Source organism: Pipistrellus hanaki (assembly GCF_964339955.1).
Source record: "Pipistrellus hanaki genome assembly, chromosome: 7".
NCBI classification, from domain to species: Eukaryota; Metazoa; Chordata; class Mammalia; order Chiroptera; family Vespertilionidae; genus Pipistrellus; species Pipistrellus hanaki.
Genome location: NC_140509.1, coordinates 6,985,655 through 7,011,692, shown reverse-complemented (window position 1 = coordinate 7,011,692; position 26,038 = coordinate 6,985,655). Strand labels below are relative to the sequence as shown.

Below are 26,038 nucleotides of genomic sequence, written 5' to 3'. Positions count from 1 at the left end.
TTTTGGGATGGTGTCAGGGAGGCTGGGCGGGATAAGGCTGTGTAACCCCGCCTGGAGATATCTAGCAGGGCCTGTCAGACTTGAGGATGGGGGACTTTTCCGCAGAACTAAAGCGGACCAGCCCTTCGGGGACGGGGAGTCAGCGTTCCCTGCGCTCCAGACCGGCTCTCGGTACAGGCCCCTTTCCTCTTTAGGCCTGGCCTCCCCTTCTGGGAAGACAGCATGTTCTCACTCACCGCGGATGCTATTAAGTATGAATGAGAGGAGGTCTGTTTACAGCAGGCAGCCCTTTGGACACAGATGAAGACTGCCTGCTCATCGCAGGGACATGACTCTCATTGGCTGTGAAGGCTTCAACTCTCCTCTGTCACCCCAGTTCTTAACCGCAACCCAGAGTGCTGCATGTCAGAGTGCCAAGAGCTCTAAGTCACCTTGGCCAGAAAACTGAGACAAGTCACACCTGTAAGAGCAGGTGTCTGAGCCAAGATACCTGGACACTGACCTAGCTCTGCCTCTAACACTGTGACCTCAATTTAAGTCACTAAGCCAGCTGTGCTACTTAGGTGCCTCGTCTGTAGAGGACCAACACCTGTTTCTGTGAGGGCCGAAGAAGGGTGTGCAGCAGCATTCCTGAGCACAGGGCAGCCGCACTAGAGAACAGACTAGTGGTATCCCCAAGCAGGGGGCCCTCTCGACTTGGGTGAGCCTGATGTCCGCCTTCCCAGTAGCAGGACTTGTCATTTTTAGAGCAGTGTTCTCAGTGTGCTTGGCTGTGCCTGACGTGGCTGAGAGGATGACAGCGGTAATTGCTACCATCTACTGCTACATGCCAAGTGCCTCATACAGACTACTTCCCATCCTTAGAGCCCTCCAAATCAGGTGTCACTAGACCCCAGTTAGAAATAAGGAAACAGCCTGTTCAATTTGCCCCAGCTAATTACTTTGATGCACAGCTGGTAAGAAGACGGAATTTGAACGCAGGTCTGCCTAACTGCAGCCCTCAAGCTCTTGACTATACCAACCTACCGGTACCCCCCTAATACAGAGATGCTTGGGCCAGGTGGGAAGGGACAGTATTACTGGTAACAGTGATAGGAAGAAAGAAAAGCATAAAAACATGTGCTGGCCATACATCCCAAAGCCACCATATAAAAGGACATGCGAGGGACATGAGGAGCAACAGCCAAGAGCAGGCCCCTCCCCACACAGCAAGCTGGCCTTCCATATCCCACCGAGACTCAACTCCTCTGTCTACCAATGTGGACCCTGCACAGTCCTGCCCACTCACCATCCAGCCTTGGCTCCCGACTCTCCAAACTGTCCCACTCAGAGACTGTCCTTGTTTCTACACACACCTGTGCCTGACCTCTTTGTTCCGTCTACTCCTTTCCATTCTGCCCTCAGCGCTTAGGGAAACTCAGGCATCAACTCTTAGTGCAACCTTCCCTACTCCTCCAGCTTAGGGAAACTCAGGCATCAACTCTTAGTGCAACCTTCCCTACTCCTCCAGCTTAGGGACAACTCAGGCATCAACTCTTAGTGCAACCTTCCCTACTCCTCCAGCTCAACTCTTAGTGCAACCTTCCCTGAACCCCTCCAGCAGTGCTATACCTGTCATCTGACATATAACCATCTACTGTCCAACACTGCGGCACCTCTGCACCCCAAGAGGCCGCCTAGCCTCCCCACTAGCCTGTGGACCCTCCTGCAGCTGGAACTAGCCTAATTACCTGCCCCTCCCCAAGGCCAGCTGGTGCTGGACACATAGTAAGAATTCTTTAATGACTGAGCCCCCATTACCCACTTCTGAGATGCATTTCTATCATCCCTGGCTCATTCTCCTACATACAGCCAAATTGATTCCCTTGCTGTTCCTCAGACGTGCAGGCATGTTCCCACACAGGGCCTATGCACCTGCTAGTCTATCTCTATTTGGAACGTTCTTCTCCCAGATTCCCAAAGAGCTCACACCTTCAACACCTTCAGATCTTTAGTCAAATGTCACCTCCTCGAAAGGCCTCTCCTGGCACTCTCTAATACCACCCCAGCATCCCTTATGCCCCTTCCCTGTTAGTTTTTTCTCAGTAACTTCTAATATGATATACAATCCACAATCCACTCACTTGCTTTTAATATATCGTCCCTCCAAGGGAGGAGACGTTTGCCCCAGTACCTAGAAGAATGCCTGATATAAATATCTGATGAATGAATGAACTAAAATGAAGACAGGACCTATTTTACCAAGTACAGCTTTGCATTCCCAGCAGGGCCAAAGAGAGCCCCAGACACAAACTAAATACTTGCTCAAAGCCAAATTCCCCAGGCCTCTGCTCATCACGGCCAGGCCCAACTGTGACCCAGGAAGCCCTTACTGCTACTACTGGCATCCACAGGAGCTTTTAGAGAGCTGGACGACCGGGGGAGGTGCTGGCTGGCAAGGCAAAGCAGAGAAGCAGGTGAAAAGTAGCGAGAGAAGTCACAGGCAGATCACCTGTTTCTTGCTCCTGCTGGGAGGTCCTCTCCCCGTCACTCTCACTACAGCTCCTGCTCCTTGGCCGCTTCCGGGAGTGCTGCTCATCCTCAATGCTGCCAGGAGAGGCAGGAGAGCCCGCTGCATCATGGTCCTCGCCATTCTCCAGGGCCCCATCTGGGCTCCTCTGCAGCTTAGCCCCATTCTTGGCCTTCTTAAAGAGGACTGAGGTGCGGCGGCCCACATTACTGAGCGGGGCACCGTCAGGGTCATCGGAGGCCATGAGGGTCAGTCTGTTGATGCCACCATCACTGAGCAGGTCTTGAAACGGCTCGTTCCCTAGCTGCAGAGGTGATTTTCCCAAAAGCTCATTTTCTTCCACCTTTCTGGGTTTTAGGAATCGGCTTGGAGGTTTGTTATCACTGATAGGTTTTAGAGTGGGGGGATCTGGAGGGGATTCTTGCTCAGACAAGGAAGGTGCAGGCCCAGTAGGCTCCAGGGTTGGTGGGGGAGGCAGTTTGGAGTCATCTGTTAGAGAAAAAGAGAACCTGCTTGAACATTTTAGAAAAAGTCTGCCCCTATGAGCCAGCTAATGACACTGATAACCAGAATCAATGGCACTAGCCGTTACAGGCTTGAGAAGCATCCCAGGTCTCAGTCTGAGGTGAAGAGAAGGGAGGACTAAGTTTTCTTAACACTGGCCATGAATTAGGATCACCTAGGAGGTTTCTTAAAAGTTTCAATGCCCAAGTCCTATTCCAGACCACTGGAACCAAACCTCTAAAGATGAGGCATCACTTTTTAAGCTTATCAGTGGAGTCTGATGAGGTAGCGTTACACACCATTGCTCCACACCTGAGAAAGCCAAAGGCTGCCTATTTCATCAATAATTAGTGAGTCTCAGCTGCACAAATTAGGAGTCTACAGTTCTCAGACTCAAATGTGTTCCCATCTTTCACTGTATTTTGGTTCGCATCACCCAATGAAGGAAATAGGACAAGCAGAAAGAATAAGTTTATAGATACGGAAAAATGAGGCCAAGGGTTCACCTACCACCTTGAAACTTTTTTTTTTTTTTTTTTTTTAAGAATTTTTATGTTGATTTTTAGACGAAAAGGGAGGAGGGAAGAAGGGAGAGAGGAAGAGAGAAAAAGGGAAAAAGGGAGAGAGAGAGAAGGGGGGGGTTTGATTTGTTGTTCCACTTATTTATGCATTCGTTGGTTGATTCTTGTATGTGCCTTGACCAGGGGTCAAACCCACAATCTTGGTGTACCCGACTGCACTCTAACTAACTGAGCTACTGGCCATGGCCGAAACTTTTAAAAACTGAGATTCCAAACCACAGCCGAGACTGCCCTAATCTGCATCTCTGGGAGGTGAACCCTGGGAATTTTGTTCGAAGTCCTTCAGGGGTGGGAAACCTTTTTTCTGCCAAGGGCCATCTGGATATTTATCACATCATTCTGGGGCCATACAAATAATCACCTTAAAAATTAGCCTGCTGTGCCGGGACCGGTTTGGCTCAGTGGATAGAGCGTCGGCCTGCGGACTGAAAGGTCCCAGGTTCGATTCTGGTCAAGGGCATGTACCTTGGTTGTGGGCACATCCCCAGTAGGGGGTGTGCAAGAGGCAGCTGATAGATGATTCTCTCTCATTGATGTTTCTAACTCTCTATCCCTCTCTCTTCCTCTCTGTGAAAAATCAATAAAATATATTAAAAAAAAAAAAATTAGCCTGCTGTATTTGGTCAGACTGTAATTAACTCGCCCCTAATGCTTTTGCAGGGCCAGACCAATGATTTCACGGGCCTTACATGGCCCATGGGCTGGACATTTTCCACTCCTGCTCTATGAGCTGCTGCAAGCTGGGCCACTGGGCATGACCCTATGCTGCCACAACCTGGGAGGGGGATACTGTCATGGGGACACATGTTGACTGCCACATGGGGAGTGAGGAAGAATCACAACAGATGCAAAGCCCTTTAAAGCCAAATATGACCTCTCAGCCATGTCCCCATTCTTTGCCAATCTAAAATGGGCCATCCCCCTGTAATTTGGCCCTCCTCCCTCTGGAAATAATTCTCAACATTTTGAACTGTGTAGATGACACTCCCCAAATCATAGGCTCAGATCCAAGGATAGGTAGGAAGGAGACCATTCTGTCCCCAGTGATGTGGGAAAATGGAAAGCAGCTCAGGTGTCAAGCCTCGGAGTCTCTGAGAATCACTTCCCCAGCTGTCTTTGCAATCTGGCCTTTCTGCTTTGGGATGGGCCTATAGACTCAGCCAGCTAGGGTCAGAGGCATGAGGCAGCTTGAGAGTCCAGACTATCTTTAGCATCTTTCTTTTCTATAGCCCGCGCCCCACCATAACATGAGCTGCTCTAAGAACCTCTCTACATTATGGTATAGGTGAGCTGATATTTAACTGGTATGTGCAATATGACCATATCAGGAGCAAAATCCTACCTAATAAAAGAGTAATATGCAAATTAACCATCACTCCGCTACACCCACCAGCCAATCAAAGCGAGTACGCAAATAAATCCAACCAAGATGGCTACAGCCACAGAGAGTAGGAGGGAGGCGTGGGTTTCCCAGGCAACTGGAGGAAGCCAACCTTTCCGCCTGCCCTCAAGACTACAAAATTTCAATTATAGAAGGTAAACAAATCCAAACAGAAATGGCTGCTGGCCATAAAGTGAGCAGGAGGCTTGGCTCCATAGTTTCAATTGTAGAAGGTAAACAAATTCCATATACCTGGGCCTCCACTTGGGTCACCAGGGGACATGGCTGGTCTGCAAACCACCACAGGCCCCTCCCTCGCTCAGGCCACCCCATGCCTCAAGGGAACCCCCACCTGATCCAGGACACCCTTCAGGGCAAACCAGCTGGCCCCCACCCGTGCACCAGGCCTCTACCCTATCTAATAAGAGTAATATGAAGATTGACCATCACTCCAACACACAAAATGGCTGCCCCCATGTGGTCAAAGATCCTGCCCCTATGTGGACACAAGATGGCCAGCAGGAGAGGGCAGTTGGAGGTGATCAACCCTGCAAGGGAGGGCAGTTAGGGGTGACCAGGCCAACAGAGGAGGGAAGTTGGGGGCAAACAGTCTGGCAAGGGAGCAGTTAGACATCAGTCAGGCTGGCATGGGAATGGTTAGGGGGTGATCAGCCTAGCAGGCAGAAGCAGTTAGGGGCAATCAGGAAGGCAGGCAGGCAAGCAATTGGGAGCCAGCAGTCCTGGATTGTGAGAGGGATGTTCACCAGGATCGGGTCTAAATGGGCAGTTGGACATCCCTTGGGTGGTCCCAGATTGGAGAGATGCAGGCTGGGTTGAGGGACACCCGCCCCCCCCCCCCCCCACCGCCCTGTGCATAAATTTTGTGCACCAGGCCTCTAGTACTAAAATATTTCTTTACTGGTTAATAACATCTGCTGAGCCCCAGCCTCTGAAACTCCCCAAACCTGTCCACAATCCAGCAACTAAATATCCACATCAGTAGCCAAGAGTTCATTCCAATACAACAATCAACACCTACTCTGACTGATAAACTTTGATCTCTACTGATAAATATTTTGAATATCAACCCTGGGCATATGCGCAAGTGTGACCCCTCCAAGGGCTTCTGCTTGCCCACAAAGATCAGACCTAAACTCAAGGAAGGACGCTTCTACTCAGGATTTCAGCTTAACCCTTGCTCCCTTACCCTGCCCCCAGCATCTCACCTCTATCCCCATCCTCTTCTGGTTCCTCTTGCAGGGCCTGCGCAGCCACATCTCCCTGGGGCCCTGCCAGAAGCTCCTCATGGGACACAGTCTTGTTCAGTGAGGGCGGCTGTGGTGGCGGTGGCTGTGCCAGCTTCTGCCGAAGAGCATTGATCTCCCGGCGCAGCATGCGGACACGGCGGGTCCGGGCCCCACTGGACCGCATGGCACTCACCAGGTCCAGTTTCTCTAGCAGCTCCTTCAGCTGCACCTCCGGGGACAAATGGGCTCGGTTCTCTGGGATGAGGATGTTGTCCACTGCCAGAGAGAAGGGAAGAGAGAAGGGGCTGAAGGACCTGCCTAGCCCAGGGGAAGGCGGAGGGGCTAAATCCTTTGGATGCAAAATATTCTCCTGGAATGCCTGAACCAGTGGCTTCCAGCAACATCACTGTGGGGCCTTGGCCCTGGCACCACAGCTGCCTACAGGGCAGCCACAAGGACAAGGTCAGACTCTGGGAAACATCTGCAGGAAGCATTCCACAGTCACGATTATGGGCTCTATGGAGCAGGCACGAGGCAGTTTGGCAGTTCCCTGGCCTGAGTGACTGTTTGGCTGCTGCCATTGAAGAGCAGAGACCAGGGTCAGGCAGAGCGAGGGCTCGGAGGCAATTCCGTTCTCTGCACTCTGTATCCTCCACCTGCACCCTCTGAGTGAGCCAAACACACAGCCGCCCACATTCACTGCCCCAGGCCCCGGTGCCACACAGAGGGTCTGGGAGAAGAAGATACCAGTGAGGCTTTAGCTTCTCAAAGAGACAGCTAGTACCTGATTCCCCTTTCCTACCATTCAGGAAGTGCTCAGTGAATTAGTTAAACTTTAATCTGCGGAACTATTGCAGCCACAAGCAAATATATTCCAGCCTGTGCCTACCCCCAGCTTTGCTCCAGATATATTCCAGCCTGTGTCTACAGCCCCAAGATCCACTCTGATCCCTGGCTTACTCTGTCCCTGTGCCTCCCCCTAGCCCCTGTCCTCCACACCCATCCAAGCTTCTCACCGTCTTCCCAGGAAAAGCGATAGAAGTCCCCCAATTTGGGTGACTCGGGCAGGTGTGTGCCCCTCTCGGGGTCATAGCCGATGTTCTCCGCCTGCCTCCGGGCGTGCCGCAGGATGGCCCCTCCCAGGTCCCGCAGGCGGACAGCTGCTCGGTGGAAAATTGTGTCTTTAGCATTATACTTCATGCAGTTGGAAACTATAAGGTTAAAGTCTTCCTCAAACTCCTCCAAGGTGTGGTACAGATGGGATTCCAGCTTCCGCCTCATAGTAGAAAAATCCATTGGCTTGGATATGAATTCCAGGTAATCTGGAACCTAAACATATAAAACCTGTACAATTACAACAACCATTTACTAGCCAAACAGGCGCACCCTTCACCGGCACTCTAGCCTCCCCATTCCCTGGTTTGACCATTCTGGGCTCACAGAGCCCCAGGGCCCTGGCCCACCCTGGTCTGCTGACCCCTCACTATTGGCAGTCTAATGGCCTTGCCAGACACCCCCAGTTTTGGTACACTCTGTCATTCAACCCCCTCCTGGCCTTTGCAGATAGCTCCCAGTTCTTGAGGGGATCACTGTTCAGAAAGTGGGGTGGGGGGGACTTGCCTCACTCAGGCTGACGGGTTCGGCAAAGATGTGCGCGGGATCCTTCTCCTGCAGCAAGTCCAGGGTTGTCCTCAGCAAAACGTTGAATGGCATCAGCTCTAGCTCCATGGCAGCCTGCTGGACCTTGATCTGTGGGAAGGTGGGGAGAAATCAGGACGCCCCTCCCCTTGAAGAGGCACTGAACGTTTTCTTTATACCCAGTTTCCCCGAAAATAAGACAGTGTCTTATATTAATTTTTTCTCCCAAAGTTGCGCTATGTCTTATTTTCAGGGGATGTCTTATCTTTCCATGTGCTAGGTCTTATTTTCGGAGGATGTCTTATTTTCGGAGAAACATGGTAGTTTGACTTTCACCAATTGTGTATAACAAATTTTCACAGGCTATTAAGCTGACCATTTTATTAGGAGTGACCACCTAACCCACAGCCTAGAAATAAAGACACCTAGAGTTACCACTATGTGGATGTTTCCTATGTATCAAGCACCACACCGAAACTTAACAGTGATAATAATTATATAGTTGATCATTGAAAAACACAGGTTTGAACTTACACATGGATTTTTTTTCAATAAATATTGTTAATTTATGCTCTCTTCCTTATGATTTTAACATTCTTTCCTCTAGCTTATTTTATTGTAAGAATATAGTATATAATACATAAAACATTCAAAGTATATATTAGTCAACTGTTAGCAGTAAAGCTTCTGGTCAACAGTAAGCTACTAGTATTTAAGTTTTAGGGAAATCAAGTTATATGCAGATTTTAAACTACGCTGAGGGTCAGAGCCCCTAATGCTCACATTATTCAAGAGTCAACTATAATAATAATGACTACTTTTATAGTCCTTTCTAAGTGCCAAGCAACTTTCTAAGCATTTTATATGTGAGTACATGAGGTAGGTACAGATATTATACAAAAGGAAATGGAGGCACAGAGACTGGTCCCAGGTCACACAGCCAGTAAGAGGCAGAGCTGAGACTACATCCCAGACAGCCTGATTCTGCAGTGTGTGCTCTATGCCACACTGCCTCTCTATTCACATTACCTCAGTGAATCAACACAACCACCCTGAAAGAGAAACTTATCGTCCCCATGTTGTAAATATGGAATCTGAATTAACCCATGGTCACCTGGCTCAAGAGCAAGGTCTGACTTAGGCCAAGGGGCACAGTGATGATATAAAATGTGCCTTGAGCCAAAACCGGTTTGGCTCAATGGATAGAGCGTCGGCTTGGGGACTGAAAGGTCCCGGGTTCGATTCCGGTCAAGGGCATGTACCTTGGTTGCAGGCATATCCCCAGTAGGGGGTGTGCAAGAGGCAGCTGATCGATGACTCTCTCTCATCGATGTTTCTAACTCTCTATCCCTCTCTCTTCCTCTCTGTACAAAATTAATAAAATATATATTTAAAAAATAAATAAATAAAAATAAAATAAAATAAAATAAAATGTGCCTTGGGCCAGAATTCCCACCTACTGTGCCGAGATATTCATCCCACTGGCTTCTGGAATGTCTGGGTCGAGCTGGGCTGACCTGGGCCTCCAGGCTCATCTCCTCGGGCAGCAAGCAGCTTCCCATATTTACAGTAGTATGTTTTACCACATTATATTCATGTGTGTCCTACTATGAAAAGGTTGGGAAGCCATGGATTAGACTTGTCTCTTGGCTACATTAAAAAAGGCCGGCCTGCCTGCTTCCTTTCCCCTTTCATTTATGTGAACCAGAGGCAGGAAAAAAAGCTCAGGTGCGAATCCAGGCCTGGGATGGCAAACAGTGTGAATCCAGGAGACGGTCCTGAGATGTCCTCCATGCTAAGTATGACAAGAGCTGCCAGGTCTCAGAGGTAAGTAAACTCAGGCCTTGCACTGGGGCTGAACAGAAGTGGGAGTTTGGAGAAAGAGAGAAAGAAACATCTTTGACCCAGGCCTATGAAGCATTCCAGTAACAGCTGCTATTCCTGGACCAAAAAGAAGAGTTTTAGCTCATCATTCATTGAATTAATAGCATTTATGCCCTAGCCAATTTGGCTCAATGGATATAGCATAGGCCTGTGGACTAAAGGGTCCTGGGTTCAATTCAAGTCAAGGGCACATATCTTGGTTGCAGGCTTCTCCCCAGCTCAGGCCCTGGATGGGGTGCATGTAGGAGACAACCAGTTGATGTGCTTCTCTCACATCAATGTTTCTATCTTTCCCCCTCTCTCTCTCTAAAAAAAAAAAAAAAAAAAAAAAAAAGGAAAAATATCCTTAGGTGAGGATTAGAAAAAGAAGAAGAAAAAGTAATTTTTTTTTTTTAAACAGTATTTGCTTTCATGGACTTATGAAGTAGGAGGTCACAGTTCGATTCCCAGTCAGGGCACATGCCTGGGTTGTGGGCTCAATCCCCAGTGTTGGGCGTGCAGGAGGCAGCCAATCAATGACTGTCTCTCATCATTGATGTTTCTCTCTCTCTCTCCCTCCCTTGCTCTCTAAAATCAATAAAAATATATTTTTTAAAAAAACAGTATTTGCTTTCTGCCATGTGTAGAGAACTGCAGCAGGTACTTCAGGGAGGCAGAGTGTCAATAATGATGATAGAACTGACACTGTAGCCCCTCTACTATATGTCAGGCACTGTTCTACGCTCTTTGTATATACAAGTCATCTAATCCTCACAACAACCTTATGTGGTATGTTCTATTATTACTTCCATTTCACAGTTGAGGAAACTAAGATATAAGGAGATTAGCAATGTCACACAAGTAGTAAGTGGCAGAGCCAAGATTTAAACAAAGCAGATGGTGCCATAGTTCATATTCCTAACCCCTCTGCCACACTACCTATCTCAACTACCTTATATTTTAAGGCTTTGAGTATTCCCCATACTCAAAGCCTTAAAATATCTTTGAACAGATGTTGGGAAATTTAAATGACTCAATACCAAAAGTGTTTAAGGGCTTAGTGAGGAGCCTCAGAAGTTCCCAAGCCAGGGGTAATGGACATCAGAATGGCCTGAGAAGCTTTTTATTTTTTTTAAGTTTTTTTTTTTTTTTTTAACATATTTTTATTGATTTCAGAGAGGAAGAGAGAGGGAGAAATAAAAGCATCAATGATGAGAGAGAACCATTGATCAGCTGCCTCCTGCATGCCCCTACTGAGGATTGAGCCCACAACCTGGGCATGTGCCCTTGACCAGAATCAAACCTGGGACCCTTCAGTCCACAGGCCGACATTCTACCCACTGAACCAAACCAGCTCAGACAGCCTGAGAAGCTTCATAAAATACTCAAGGGCAGGCTCTCCCTAGAGTCCGAGTCAGAAACTCCAGGGACCGCCCAGGCATATGATATTGAGCTTATGCCTGAGGCCACCAGAGGCTGAATCCCCAGAGAGAAGCCCTCAGCAGCACCATGGAGCAGGCAGGCCTTAAAGCCCAGAATGCCAGGTAAGGAGAAGAGGAAGTTTACACCAGGTCTCCTGGTAACACACTGACTGGGAGAAAAGTTCCTGGATGAGCGCCTTGGGGCTCAGAGCTCCTCACCTGCTCCCGCTTGAGCTTCTCTCTTTTCCGAATCAGCTCGATGAGCAGCCGGGCTCGCTCCAAGTCGTGCCGCAACTTCTGCCAGTATTTCAGCTCTTCCTTCACGGCGCTTGTTTTCTCGTCCTGCTCTCGCTGCAGGAGGGAAGGGAAGGGAAAGGAAAGAGCTAGGTGCCTCCTTCCTGCCCAAAGTCCTCTTCCTAATCAAGCTTCATGGGGCCTTGACAAGTTCAGAGCCCCAACCCCTTCCTTGACCCACAGACCCTCAAAGACCCTCCACCCCCTTTCCACCCCATTCCTTCCTCCTGGGCTTCCCCTGACCCTACAGAATGTTTCTTTACTGCAGCACAGTAACTGCCTGGGTGAGATCTGGGACCACTCCCCCTATTCTTGGGGACACCAGAGAGCACCAGTGCCCCTCAGGGCTGGAAAGAATTTCAGAAGGAAACTAGTAGACACCTCAGGATAGAATTTCACCCTAGAGCTTCGACTTTGATCTAGAAAACAAAGTGTTCTTACTATAAGCTTGTACTAACTGACTTTAAAACACCTCCACCCCACCAAATAAAGGATTACAGACCTAGAAAAGGTTACAGTGTAGTTGGGGGAAATGTAGGGTTTGATGCACAAGGGCACAGTAGCAAAAAGACAACAAAAACTGATCAGAGACTGAATATAAGATGCTGCGAGGATATAAAATAGAGAGGATCTGAGTGGGTTGGGGTTAGGTCAGGGATGGCTTCCTGAGGGAGGAATCTTACTAGGTTTTCACATGTGGATATGGATGAATAAAGCAGTAAGGAAGGTCTTTTTCTTTTTTCTTTTTTAACATATATATCTTTATTGATTTCAGAGAGGAAGGGAGAGAGAGATAGAAACATCAATGAGAATCATTGCTCAGCTGCCTCTTGCATGTCTCCTACAGGGGATCATGCTTGCAACTGGGCATGTGCCCTGACTGGGAATCGAACTGTGACCTCCTGGTTCATAGGTTGACACTCAACCACTGAGCCACGCTGGCCGGGCAAGGAAGGCCTCTTCTGGAACTAAAGAAACCATAGCGCCAAAGTGTGGAGGGATACTCAGCGGTTCTTTGCTTGTGAGAAAAATGAGCTGGCCAGAGAGAAGCTGGAAAATCACAAAAGCCATGAAAGATCCAGACCAGCTGACAAGAAGCCTCAAATGCCAGACCAAACAGCCTGGAGCCTGGACATATTCTGGGAAAGGAAGTGACAGGATGGAAACTGGTGTGGAAGACATCACCAGTTGTAGAGCAAAGAAAGAATGAGAGGCTGGTGACAATCTAGATAGAAAGCTGCTGCTGAAATTAAAGGGATATGTGTGAGCAATGTAGCTGGAGAATGGAGACAAAGGGCCATAGACTGATAAATCCCCCAAAGAGTTTAGGGAGGCGTAACTGTGGCTTGTTATGGAGGGAAGAGTCAAGAGTAACTATAAGGTGGGGAACGTCTGAGATCATGACAATAATGGGGAAATATGTTTACTGAGAGGAAGGAAGATAATAAATTCAGCTCCCAATACCTGAGTTACAGGAAACAACATCTACATGGACATCTACAGTTCCTGTGCCCTACAGGGACTGAGGGCAGAAAATAAGGATGAGGACAAGACAAGAAATCTGTAGCAATTACTCCACAGTTATTTACAGCTACGAATGTACAAGTTCTCCAATCAGACAGGCCAGCAACTGAGCCCCTGGGAATATGATCATTAAGGAGTAAGAAGTAGGATGGGCACAGGGCACAGCCTGTGGGGTGTTGGAGGTGAGAAATGAAGTCACAGAGAAGCTCTAAGACAAGATGGCCAGCGTATCAAATGTATCAAACAACAGTCAATGAAGTGAGAATCTAAGGAAAGACTTGCTGAGCTGGGAGGAGGTCACTGATGTTCCATGGGAGGCTACAGGGGAGCACATGGACCATTTTGAAGAGAGACCAGATATAGAAGTGCACCTTAGTATCAGTTCCAAAGGGCAAAAGTGAAATCAGACAGAACGCAGAGGGTAGCATGTGTGAGAATACTTAAAAGGCAGAAGTAATGGAGCAATGAATAGGGAGAGAGAACTAAAAATGTTAAGTCTCTCAGGCCCAGCTGGCATGACTCAGTGGTTGAGCGCCCACCTATGAACCAGGAGGTCACAGTTTGATTCCTGGTCATAGTACATGCCTGTGTTTCAGGCTCAACCCCCAGTCGGGGGGCATGAAGCAGGCAGCCAATAAATGATTCTCTCTCACCACTGATGTTTCTATCTCTCTCCCTCTCCCTTCCTCTAAATAAAAATATGTATTTTTTTTAAGTCTCCACCCTTGCAGAAAACATTAAACATATAGCAATTCCAGTTGCTAGTGACTAAAAGGTCATGACAATTGGGCAAGCTATGCATAACTTAGGTGGTAAATTTGTGTATTTTCTATGAAACACTTTTTTTGGCACATGGCAATCGTGTCTTGAGGAAAGTGTGCCTTTTCTTAATTCATGCAATTCAGTGCTGCCTGGCTCTCATTCATCCCACTTCTTCCATTCTGCCACATCCAAAGGGTTTTATCCACATATACAGAAAGCTGGGCTTGCTCTTCACTATTCCCTACAATTTGCTCCGAAGTCAAGCTTCTCCCATCCAGAAGGAGATGCTGTCTGGTCTGAGGAGCTCTATAATGCTGGAGGTCATTCCCGGGACAGACCACCTTTAGGGGTGATCACATATGGGCAAAGGCTCCACAGAGGGTTAGGGGAACGGGGAGCCCCAACCATCACTCCTTCTTCACGCTCCACCTCCAAATCACCATGTCACCTACCTGCTCGGCATTTCTTTGGGACTGCAGGTGGGAATGCAGGCGCCGAATGAGGGGTACACCGTTCCGTGCCTGCCGCTTCAACAGCCAATAGTTGTGAAGCCGCTGCATGAACTGGTTTTTCCTCTGAAAGGAGAGACCACTACAGATCTTGTTCAACCTTGAGCAGAGGCAAAGGGAAGTGACAGACAGGGTCAGTGGGCAGACCAGATTATAGCCTCCTCTCCAGACCCTGGTTCATTTATGAACCTTATAAAGGAAGACAGAATAAAGTGGCCCAATGCCTCACCTCAGAGAAAGGCTTGAAAAGGACAGCAAAGTCAAGCAGCTCAGATTCACTTGACTTTCCACATCCTGCATTGCAATCCTGAACCTCCATGACAACCCTCTTCTAGAAAACCTGTTTCCTGCAGTTGTGGACTCCTGAGAAGCAGGCCTGCACCCCAAAAACCCAGGCTTGTCTTGATAAAAGGCAGCAAGAGAATAGGAACTTGAGTAAGCTATGAGCAATGTGGTCACTATCTCCTGTGTCTGAGGGTCTCACCAGACCAGGGGGTAGTCCATGGCCAAGCTGGAAGGAAAACTAGCAGGCTACTCTCAAATGCAACCCTTTGGACTCATCTGACCTCTGGTTTTTCATTAAAAACCTCAGCAGCCCCAAAATGTCTCATTTTGAACCAAAATATATTTTCATGGATCTCAAGGTATAAGAGGATGGAGAATCTGAAAACTTAGCCTTAGCCTTATGGTAGGGGTGTGTGGCAGGAAGGGAAAGAGGGAGGAAGGGAATTAATGAGAGCCTCCAATCTCTAACCTAATGCCCATACTGAAAGGTGGGTAACATTAGTTCCATGTTATAGAAGATGGAAAGGCAGCTTAGGAACAGAGGCTGAACAAATTGTCAAAGTCACTAATGCAGCTAATAAGATGATGGAGCCGGGGTGGGATCTGAACCATGATCTCTTGGCTGTTCCATGCAGTGTTCCATAATTGGTTATCTACCGGGTGAGCAAAAGGCCTCAGTGCTCCTGTGGTGTTTCCACTGCTTTTCTCTTCTTCTCACCCCACTGGAAGGAAGATAAGCATGGCTAAAGAAGGTAGAACCTAAGAAGAATGGGCATCTTGGACTGGACATAGCTCACCTGGGCCTTGCGCCTTTCCACAGTCAGACATTCCTGCCCCAAAGCCAAGCTTACAAAATCAGGGCCGAGGTAGGACTTTCCCCGAAGGACAGATCCCCCACCAGTGCCCATGCCAAGCACACCTGCCCAGATGCAGGGAGCCCCCTCCCTCTATAACCTCTTGGCCATGGAGGGTCCCAATAGCATTTGTGCAGATAGGAAAAAGAATAATAATAAAATAGCAGCAGCAGCCATTTATTGAGAGCTTACTATTTGCCAGGCACTGTGCTAAGTGCTTTACTTGTATTATTTCTCACAACCCTATGAAGTAGGTTTACTTACAAATAAATAAGTAACCTGCCAGAGGTCACACAGGTAGTGATAGAAACAGGATTCAAATGTAGGTCTGTATGGTCCTTAGCCAGCCTGCAAGAGACATCTTAAGAGCAGACATGGCAAAAGCCTAGCGCCAGGGCGTAACACCTACAGATGTGGACTAAGCATTTAATAGGGTGTCCCGGAACAGTTCTGTGACTAGAAGATACATTTCCAAGTCGATTAAATTCTAACTCAAGCCATGGCTTGCAACAAGAGCCTCTCCCTCCTGACCTTCTATGCTCTTATGTCTTCTTTCCAAGAGACAAGTCTGATTGCCTGTTTCTCTTGTATAACTCATTCCTCACTACCTCTAATATTCCTTTATCCCTATTCTTCTCATCAAGTGAGAGAGACAGCAGGTATAGAACCTACAGTTGAGCCCCAGTTGTGGTCCAGAGTCAGCCACTTTCCACCTGGTTCCAGCCCTTAGAACAGGACTTGGCATATAGTAAGTGCTCAATAAATATCTCAATGAATAAATAAAGGAGTGAACAACTTTACCTCCAGTGGCCGCAGTTTCTTCATCTGGGGGTGTGGGAGAAGGTGCAAGGACTACATTAGATGAATAATCTTCACGATTCCTTCCTGCTCTAACATTGTACACTTATTTATGAATATCACCCTTGAGATGAGCCTCCACTGGAAAATCTCCTGTCTCTTGTTCTCCGCCAACTTCCCAACCCTCCAACAGTCCCAGAGACCTCTGCGGTGGCTTAACAGGTACACTGGTCTCTTTATACACTTAGTAGGCTTATACATAGCTGAGGAGTGATCCTAAATCTAAAAACTTCTCAAGAGGAGTAGCATGTACTCCCCACAACACCACCCCTCCCAGAAAATCCCTATCATTCCCAGGACCAAGCTTTCTAGACAGCACAAAACCATACTGACCCCTGCAATTGGAAGTAACTGTATCACTATAGAGTATTTGGAAACATGTGGGGTAGGTTTGATGTTGTCACAAAGACCAGGCAATGAAGGAGGGGATTCTACTGGTATTTACAAAGACCACAGATGCTCAACATCCAGAAACACCTGGGACAGTCCTAATAATGGAAGAATTACCATATCCCAAATGCCACTTTTGATCCTACTGAAAAATACTGCCTTAGACATCCTGTCACCTGAGCTACTAAGCAACTCAATTGTTTATTTCACCTTGAACCAAAGGAAACACATTGTTCTGAGAACACAACCAAAATCACAAACCAGACTAGGTAAACCCAGGACCCAAAGGAGAAATTTGAGGGCACGGAAGAGAACAGATGTTCATCAGCGTGCATGGGAAAGGCCACCACCAGCCCAAGAGGAAACCATCAGTCTCTGGGGCACCCTCCTGGGCAGGTTTACCTGTAAGAGGGTATCTGTGGGACGGTGACCAAGGGGACAACGGAGGGCATGTCTCGACCTACTTCCTCTGGATCCTTCTTGATTTTTTGCTTCAAAGTCATCTTGTTCTTCTTAGACACTCCTTTGAGGGGGCCACCTACTACACCTTGGCCTTCATCTTCCTCCTCTTCCACCTCTTCTTTGTCTTCCTCCTCCCCACAGCCTTCCTTCAGCCCTTCCTCATTCCCAGGCTCACTAAGGCTTCCAGGGGAGACACCCTTCCTCCTCGCAGTGGCAGCACCTGGGGGTGAGTGGGCCTCACAGTAGGCAGTCTTGCGCACTGAGAAAGTGGTGCCATTTAGGCTGGTTTCGCGCATGGGCTCAATCTTCATGAAGAGCCCGGCCCGCTGTGCACACGTCACATGGAAGGCTGTGTAGCAGTTCACCTTTTGGCACTGGATGGAGGCACCCAGCCCCTTCTGCTTGCAGATATAGCAGGTCAGTTTCCAGCGGGCAGGTGGGATGTTGTCAATGCCCTCGATGGGCTCCAGGAACACGGTGTTAGCAAAGCACACTTCAGGGATCCAGATGGCACACACCACGTGGGCCCAGTGCCCATCGCTGGTCTGTTTGAAGGCGCCACCTTTATTGGGGCAGAGGACACAATCCACAGGCCGGGAGGGAGACTGCAGGCAGCAGCGGCACAGCCACTGACCCTCGGGGATGTAGGGGACTCCGTAGCACTCCTGGTGCACAGCCAGGTTGCAGATGTCACAGAAGAGAATGACGTTGCTATTGTGGCATTCGTCATCCAGGCACACACAGCAGAAGGCGTCTTCGTCAATGAGTGACTGTTGGGCCCCACTGCTACGACTCTCCAAGTATGACTCCTTCTCAAGCCGGTCTACCAGCAGCTCAAAGGTGTCTGCCGACACCGAGCTGTGCCCATCTGTTCGCCGCTTCTCATTCACCATGTCCAGCCAGGCCAGGTCCTCCTCATCCATGTCATACTCTACCTCTGCATCCAGGTCTTCAGGCGATTTCTCAATGTAGCGGTAGTAGGCAGCAGGCAATGGGGGTGCTTCTGGCTGACTGCCTGAGTCCACCACGCGGAAGCTGGGCTGCGGGAGGTGGAAGGAAGTGCCGGATGCATGCTTGGAGCAGGACTCTTTCTTCTTGCCCTTGGATGAGGGTTTTTTGGACTTGCCAGGGAACTGAGGCTGCTCGCTGTTTTCCTTGTTACTATTACATTCAGTGATATCCTGGGCAGTCAGCTCATCCTCCGTGATGATCTTGAGTGGGTCATAGATGCTGATACGATGCAGGCGCCCATCAATGTCCACCTCGACAATTCGTTGGGCCTGGGCATATGTCAGGGTCTCCCGAGTAGGTGAGCACTTGAGACTGTAGGGGGATGGGGAGCGCCGGCCCTCGGCATTCTGCCGTGACTTCTGGCGAGGCTTCCTCATGGCACCTGGGAAACAAGGGGACAGGCCTAAGGAGAGAAGCCAAGGAGACCGTGAGGTGGATGCACTCACTCACCCTTCCACCTGACCAAGCGGCCACCAAGAAAGAGGACTGAATACTCCTTCTGTCTAAGCACTACTCTGTCCCTTAGATGTCCCATGGTTTACTTCTTCACCTCCTTCAAGTCTTTCCGAAAGCACAATGCTCAGTGAGAATTCCCTGACCACGCTCTCTAAAATTGCAAATCCAGCCCTGGCCAGTTTGGCTCAGTGGACAGAGTGTCGGCCTGCAGACTGAAGGGTCCTGGGCTCAATTTCAGTCAAGGGCACCTGCCCAGGTTGGGGGCTCGATCCCCAGTAGGGGGGTGCAGCCAATCAATGATGCTCTCTTATCATTGATGTTTCAGTCTCTCTCTCCCTCTCCCTTCCTCTCTGAAACCAATAAAAATACGTGTGTGTGCGTGTTTAACTGCAAATCCCTCTTTTCTACCACAACCTTTCATTCTGCTTTATTTTTCACTATACCACTCACCATCTTTTACTATGCTATGGAATTTACCTCTTTATCATGTACCAGTGGCCTGGTGCATAAAATTCATGCGCATGGGGGTATCCTTCAGCCCAGCCTGCACCCTCTTGCAATCTGGGACCGCTGGCTCCTAACTGCTCTCACCTGCCTGCCTGCCTGATCACCCCTAACCACTCTGCCTGCTGGCCTGATCACTTCCAACTGCCCCCCTTGCTGGCCTGCTTGCCCCCAAATGCCTCCCTGCCAGACTGATAACCCCCAACTGCCCCCTACTTACCCACCACTGACCCTCAGCCAACATGATAACCCCCAACTGTCCTCCCCTTCTGGCCTGATCACCCCTAACCACCTCTGCGTTGGCCCCACCACCATGGCTTTGTCTGGAAGGTCTCCTGGTCTAATCAGCATATTACCCTTTTGTTAGTATAGATGTTTGCTTCCTCCCACTAGAATGTAAGCTCCATGAGGGGAGGGATTTTTGCCTGTCTTGTTCACTATATCCCCAGCGCCTGGAATGGTGCCTGGCTCCTGAATAATAGTTGAACAAAAGGAGAAATCAAACATGCACGATCTCTGCCTTCTAGAAGCTCTGTCTGACGAAGGGACAGAAAAGTAAACAGTTCATTACAATGCAACATAAGGCTGTGGGACAGCTATCTATGGAAAAGGAGGGGCAGTTATGACTTCAAAAAACAAGAACTGCATACATTTTCAAGCTCTGAACATGCACAATCCCATCCAAGGATGAACAACTCACAGGTTTAGACCCCTCTCCCAAGCATTACTATGATCAGAAACCCTATCCCCTGACCCTGCCCAGGGATGAAGGGGTGAAGGCACATGAAATGTCTATCTCATGTAGTCTAAAGATTTCAAACTACAGTCTTCAGGGTTTTATCTGCAAAAGGCAGCATTCAGGATGCACTGGCTAATACATCAGAGAGAAGCTCTGGAAGTGGCCTCAAGTGGCACTGAAGCTGTAAGCTGAGCTACCCGGGCCCTTCACTAGACCTAAGGGTAAGGTGCCTGGGGCAATATCTGAGGTAAACTCTCAATGCATTCTGTTTCCAAAGCACTTATATCTAGCCTACCCTGTGCAGCCAAGAGAGAGCCCTAAAGTCTTCTACATCATTCTCTGGAAGGAGGGAACTATGTCAAGCTCAAAGGGCCTGTGGCAAGCAGTCAGTGAGGCCATCACTTCCAGGAAAGATCTCTGGGGATATGCCTGGGGTGAGGGTGATTTGAAAGGGTATGAACAGGGACAGGATTTCAAGGAGAAAAACAGTTTGTCACCTTGGTGGAAGGATCTACCATCCCTATCTATAAAGCAGAGATGATGACAGTGATGATTAGCACACTTTTACAAATTACAAGGCCCTTTCACTTTTAATCTTTCTCACAACCAGTTTGGGAGGCATTTTACAGATGGAGATAATATCTGAAAGATGTCACTCAACCCAAGTGATAAAGCTACAATTCAAACCCAGATCTTTGACCTGCTCACCTTATTTGACTGACTAGGAGGTAGGAACACCACAGAGGTGCCCTGGTCTGGTAAAAAAAAAAAAAAAAAAAAGGCTCTAATCTTGCCCCTCGATGACCAGAAAAAAGTCACTTAATCTCTCTGGGCCTCTATACTCCATCAATAAAACAAAAACAGTAACATCTACCTCTTAAGGGCTGCTATTCGTTAGTAAGATATTAAGATCCTCGTTTAAAAGGCCTTCCACGCCCTAAGCCAGTTTGGCTCAGTGGATAGAGCGGAGGCCTCCAGACCGAAGGGTCCAGGTTCGATACCAGTCAGGGCACATGCCCCGGTTGTGGGCTCGATCGATCCCCAGTGTGGGGCAAGCAGGAGGCAGCCAATCAATGATTCTCTCTCATCATTGATGTTTCTCTCTCTCCCTTCTTTTTGAAATATATACTTAAAAAATAATAAAATAAAAGGCCTTCCAATCCCAAAGTGTGACTGAAACATTAAAAAAACGAACACGGCCAGGCAGGCAGGCACACAGCCTACCTGGAGCCAAAGCAAACAAGCATCACATCTGTCCGGACTCCAGAGGCCCTTGGCCGCTACATGCCTGATAAATGCCAAGTCCCTGGGGGCAGCCTGGGCCAAGAGCCCTGCGGACGGCCTCCTCCCCTGGCCTGGAGACCCCTAGGCGGGCGCGGGCATCCACCTCATCGCTAGCTTCCAACAGTTTAAAGAGGCTGTGGCCCCTCCGATGCAACTCTACCTTCCCCCTTCCTCCTCCCTCCCTCCTCCCTCCCAGCAGCTCAGGTATCTCCCCACCAGGCGGTAGGGAGACCTCTTCCGGCCCCCCCCCCCCAGCTTCTGGACCCCGAGGGGCAGACTGAGGGGAAAGGGCTGCCGCTGAGAACGAGGTGAGTTTCGCCCACAAGGAGCTTACAGTCGCTTTTTGGCGGGAGTTTCTCATCCCACACAACCCTCCCCACAGCCACACCTCCAAGTATCTCTAACACCCCCAGCGGTATTCCCGACATCTCCTGGGACCCCATGGCCCACGCCACCCAGGTCCCAGGGAATGAGGGGTTTCTGCAAGAAGACTGTACCCCTGCGCCCCTCAGGAGGTCCTCGGGGGACGAGGACCGCAGCCAAGGCTTCTGCCCCTACAAAGGGGCACCATTTCCAGGAGGAGCTTGCTTGACCCCTCAGAGGAGAAGGGGGGACATATACCGCCTCCCCGCGGAGGAGGGGGCGAGCGCGCCAGGCGGACCGACGCGAGTGTGACCCTCGGACCGAGAGCTGGCACCGGGGACGCAGCGGCGCAGAGGCGAGCCCCCATTGGCCGCCTCACCTGCCGCTTAGGGGAAACCGGAGCGCCCAGGGCCGCTCAGGGGGCGGGACTCCCCTCAGGCCTGGCCAATCGGAGAGCGAGGCGGGGGCGGGGCTCGGGCGCTCCGCTTCCAGGGCCGGGGGAAAACAAGATGGCGGCTGCGGGAGGGGGTCCTCGCTTCTCTGCTCCCCCCTCGCCCGCCTGCCTGTCCCCCGCCGCCGCCCCCGCTCCGGGAGAGGGCTTCGCCCGCCCGCGCCCTGCTCGGAAAGCCCCCCGCTCCCCTCCCACCCCGCGCAGCCCCGGGTCCCCGTAGGCCCCGCCGCCCCCGCGCCCGCCCCCGCTCCGTCTGGCCCCGCTGCCGCCCCCATTACCTCAGCCACCGGCCCGGCCCCAACGTTCGGGGATCCTGGGCGCGGGCCGGCCGGCCGTGGAGCAGGACGGCGCGGCCCGGGGAGCGGAGCGCGGCCTCCTCCCGCGCCGGCCTCCGCGGCCGCAGCGTGCCCCCGCCCGGCCCGCGCTGGGCCCCAGCCCGGCCGCCGCCGCCGCTCCCGGGGGAGGAGGGGGAATGGAGCCGCCGCTGCCGCCGTCGCCGCCGCCACGGAGCCCGGCCGAGGGGAGGGAGGGATCAGCCCCCAGGCAGGATCCGCCCCTCCGGCCTCCCCCCGCCACCTCCACCCCTTCCCTCGCTCCCTCCCCGGCTCGGCGGGCTCTCCCGCTGAACGGGAGCGAGAGCGCGAAAGAGGGGAACGGGGAGATGTCCCCCGCCCGCGGCGGGGGCGGCGCGGAGGGGAGCGCGGAGCCGCCGCCCGGGCTCGGTCCCCGGCGCGGCCTCGCGGTGGCGGTGCGGGGCGGGCGGCGGCGCGGAGCGGGCGGGGGTGCGCCGCGCCTCCCAGGCCCAGCCGCGGCGAGCCCGGCCGGGGCGCTGGGACATCGGGTCTCCCCGGGAACGACGGGGGCCCCGAACTCTCGTCAGCCTCCCCTCCCCTGTGCCTGCGGGGTGGGGGGCGGCTCAGTTTTGGGGCAGCACCCCCCCGCCCCCCGCGGAGCTCGAGGGCCCCCCCCAAAGGTTACGCCAGGGCAGTGGAGTCAAAACTGGTCTGTAGTTTGGGGTGCAGGTGCCTGCCCTCCAGGAAGTCGCCGAATCCCCCCCACCCCCCCAGATCGGGAGGACACTGATCTCGCACGTCTGTCCTCCCCCGGCGGACAGCAGGCCAGCCCTGGGGTGGACAGGTGCGCGCCCGGCTCCCCGCGGGAACCCTCCTCTCCGCTCCAAGGGGGGAAAACAGGAAAGTTTGTCCACCTCCGGGGCCGCCCGGAGCCCGCGCAGCGCCGAGGACGGGAAACCCGGCCGGGCTAGTCGATTCATGCATGCGACAGCGGCTCCCCGGGAGATGCCGGCTGAAGGCAACTTGGGGCCGGGCTTCCAGGTGCGACCCCGCCGGCTGTTTGGGTAACTGAGAAGCCGGCCCTCCGCCACCCCCGTTACCTGTAAGTGGGAAAGCGTACCTCCTAGGACCGAAGTCTGCAGCCCCAGCCTTTGGGGGTGTTTATAGCGGACCGGTGGGTGAACTGCCTCTGCAAGTCAAGATGAATGACATATTTTGAAAGTGTCTCCTCTGCCCACGCCGGTGGGGAGGTTTTCACAAGTTCTGGCGGGTTCTGTGATCCGGGACACCCACTGTAGTCAGGTTTTTACGAAGTCTCAGGAGCCAGTCTTCCCAGGGTTTGGGCTGAAAGGTATTGCTCCTTCTGAAGTTTTTAGACGCCCATTATCCTAAGGGATTTAAATACATTGTGTTTCGAATTTGATAAAAGGGAGCTAATTTGTATCACCAAGATGTTTTCCTGATAAGGTAGGTGGTAGCTCTTTCTGGCGGTGATAGCCAAAATGCTTCGGTTAACCAATTTTTTATAAAAGGGAGTGGCTTGAGGAGCTAAGCCCGGGCAGGGCAATGTTTTGAAAACTGAAGAATACTGAATTAATATGTGTTCTGAGGCCAAAGGGGATAATCATTGCGAGGGGAGGTGTGGAAGAAAGGATTAATTGTGAAGGGAAAGCCCTAGAGGCAAGAGAATATTACAATTACTTTTAGTTAAAAAAAACAAAACCGAAGACTAGTGCAAACAAGGAAACTGAATTTTATTTCTTATTCTTTTAAAATGTAAAATATACAATTTATACATATGGTTAATAACTTATTTCTTGATGGGTTTTCTCAAATTGTATTTAACACAATTCCATTTGTGTGATTGGGGGCTATATTTTTTCCACTAAAATTAATGAATAAATACCTTGAGAAAAAATGCATTGGCTTCCATTTGTAACAGTAAGTAAAATAATTATTTTAGTGCTATTGTAAAAGCATCAAGTTAACCTAATACATATAATTTCTAGGTTTTTCTATTAAAAGGTTTCATAGAAAGACATTCAACCCGAGTGTTTCTCTTCCATTTCCAAGTTCCATTTTCTTATTATAACATTACAGTTGTCCTTACTTTTATTTTTGACATTTGAGATTGTTTTCTAATAGAGTAACTGCACAAATAACCAGTTCACTGTGATGTAATCTTAAGTGTAACATGGGACAATTATGTTATTAAAAACAAATTTGGAACATCAAAAATCCCACAGGCACTAAATTTAACTCACTTTAATCTTTATTTTAAAGAGTTTAAATTCACCAGTCCCTGGCCTTTCCAGTAAACCTTACAATTATTATGTTCAATTACCAGAGGCAGTGACCCTTGATTCCAAATAGTAGTTTTAAAATCCTGCATTTCTAAGTAGAAACAAACAATTGAAATAGGAGAATGTTTTGCCATTTAGAACTAAAGTGAAAACATGAATACAAAAAATACCACCCCCCTTACCTGTTTAAAAAATGTATTATTATTATTATTATTATTAGCATCCCATTATATCTTTGTCAATGCTTTGCTATTACCTTAGGTTACCAAGGCAAGAAACCTCTGAGGGGGCAGTTGGGGGCAGTTGCCTAAAGTTTTCTGGGGGGGAAACACACACACACACACACACACACACACACACACACATCCTCCTAGAGCTAGATGATCCAGCATGAGCAGAGAAAGGAGTAACATCATTTAAGGTAGATTCAGGGAACAGTGGGTAACCAATATGATCCTCTCCCCTACCTCTGCCCGCCAACCCCCTGCAAATGGGAGTTGTGAGAGAAAAGCATGAAAAAGGAAAATCAGAGCATGGGGCTGTTGGGTAGGGAACTGGATGCAAAGGGACAGTGTCACAGATGACTTTTGGAACAGGAATGATTAGTTCCTTGTTCTGAGATCTAGCCAGGCAAGAGAGCGAGATACAACATGGTTTATATTATCCATCTAGCATGGCTTGCATTATCCTCTTTGGACTTGTATCTAGCTAGAACATACCACAAGCCTGAAAGTAAATAGTGGCAAGTGTAAATTATTCAAACTGAGTTGAAGTCTTTTCATTTCAACTTTTAATTAGCACTTCTGCCCTAGCCAGTTTGGCTCGGTGAATAGAGCGTCAGCCTGTGGACTGAAGGGTCCCAGTTCTTTTCCTGGTAAAGGGCATGTACATCCCCAGAAGGAGATGTGCAGGAGGAAGCTGATGGATGTTTCTCTCTCATAGATATTTCTAACACTATTCCTCTCTGTAAAAAATCAATAAAATATATTTTAAAAAATAATTAGCACTTCTATTAAATCCTAAACTCAATCACAAGTGAAGTTACACCATAAGGTAAGTTATTTCCATGTTTTATCAAAAGGACCTAAGTAGCCATCTATGTGGTATAATTTGACTAAAGAGAGAGAAAATGCACAAAAGCACTAGCAGAACTTGCATTTTAAGAAGATTCCCCTAGCTAGGTGATTCAGATGTGTGATGGTTAATTTTTTCCAACTTGACTGGCCTAGGAGTTACCCAGATACCTAGTAAAACACTTCTGGATGTGTCTGTGAGGGTGTTTCAGGAAGAGACTAGCATTTGCTTGGGTAAATGGAGTAAAGAAGATGGCTCTCATCAATGCATCATTCAATCCACTGAGGGCCTGACTAGGACAAAAAGTAGAAGAGGTTTGAATTTGCTCTCTGAGCAGCGACACTCATCTTCTGCTCTTGGACATTCGTGTGCCTGGTTCCCAGGCCTTTAGACTTGGACTGAATTATGCCAGCTCCTTTCCTGGTCCTCCAGCATGCAGACAGGCCATAGGACTTCATGGCCTCCAAGAGTGCTTGAA

General features: G+C 49.7%; 1 protein-coding gene across 4 annotated transcripts in view; it reads right to left on the bottom strand.

The window, feature by feature from the left end:
* Nucleotides 1–24,049, bottom strand: part of BRPF3 (bromodomain and PHD finger containing 3) — a 39,018-nt gene extending 14,969 nt beyond the window's left edge. Inside the window, exons 1-8 of one of the 4 annotated variants that reach the window (XM_084890017.1) lie at nt 23,304–24,049; nt 17,023–18,496; nt 14,177–14,333; nt 11,364–11,495; nt 7,843–7,971; nt 7,239–7,551; nt 6,202–6,498; nt 2,492–2,998 (exon numbers count right to left, since the gene is read on the bottom strand). In XM_084890017.1, the coding sequence (XP_084746143.1) occupies nt 2,492–2,998; nt 6,202–6,498; nt 7,239–7,551; nt 7,843–7,971; nt 11,364–11,495; nt 14,177–14,333; nt 17,023–18,470 (2,983 nt within the window). In that variant the 5' untranslated portion in view covers nt 18,471–18,496; nt 23,304–24,049. Of the gene's footprint in view, nt 1–2,491; nt 2,999–6,201; nt 6,499–7,238; nt 7,552–7,842; nt 7,972–11,363; nt 11,496–14,176; nt 14,334–17,022; nt 18,497–22,168; nt 22,604–23,303 lie in introns of those variants that run through there. The other 3 variants (XM_084890019.1, XM_084890016.1, XM_084890018.1) reach the window with 3 other exon arrangements.
* Nucleotides 24,050–26,038: the final 1,989 nt, after the last annotated feature.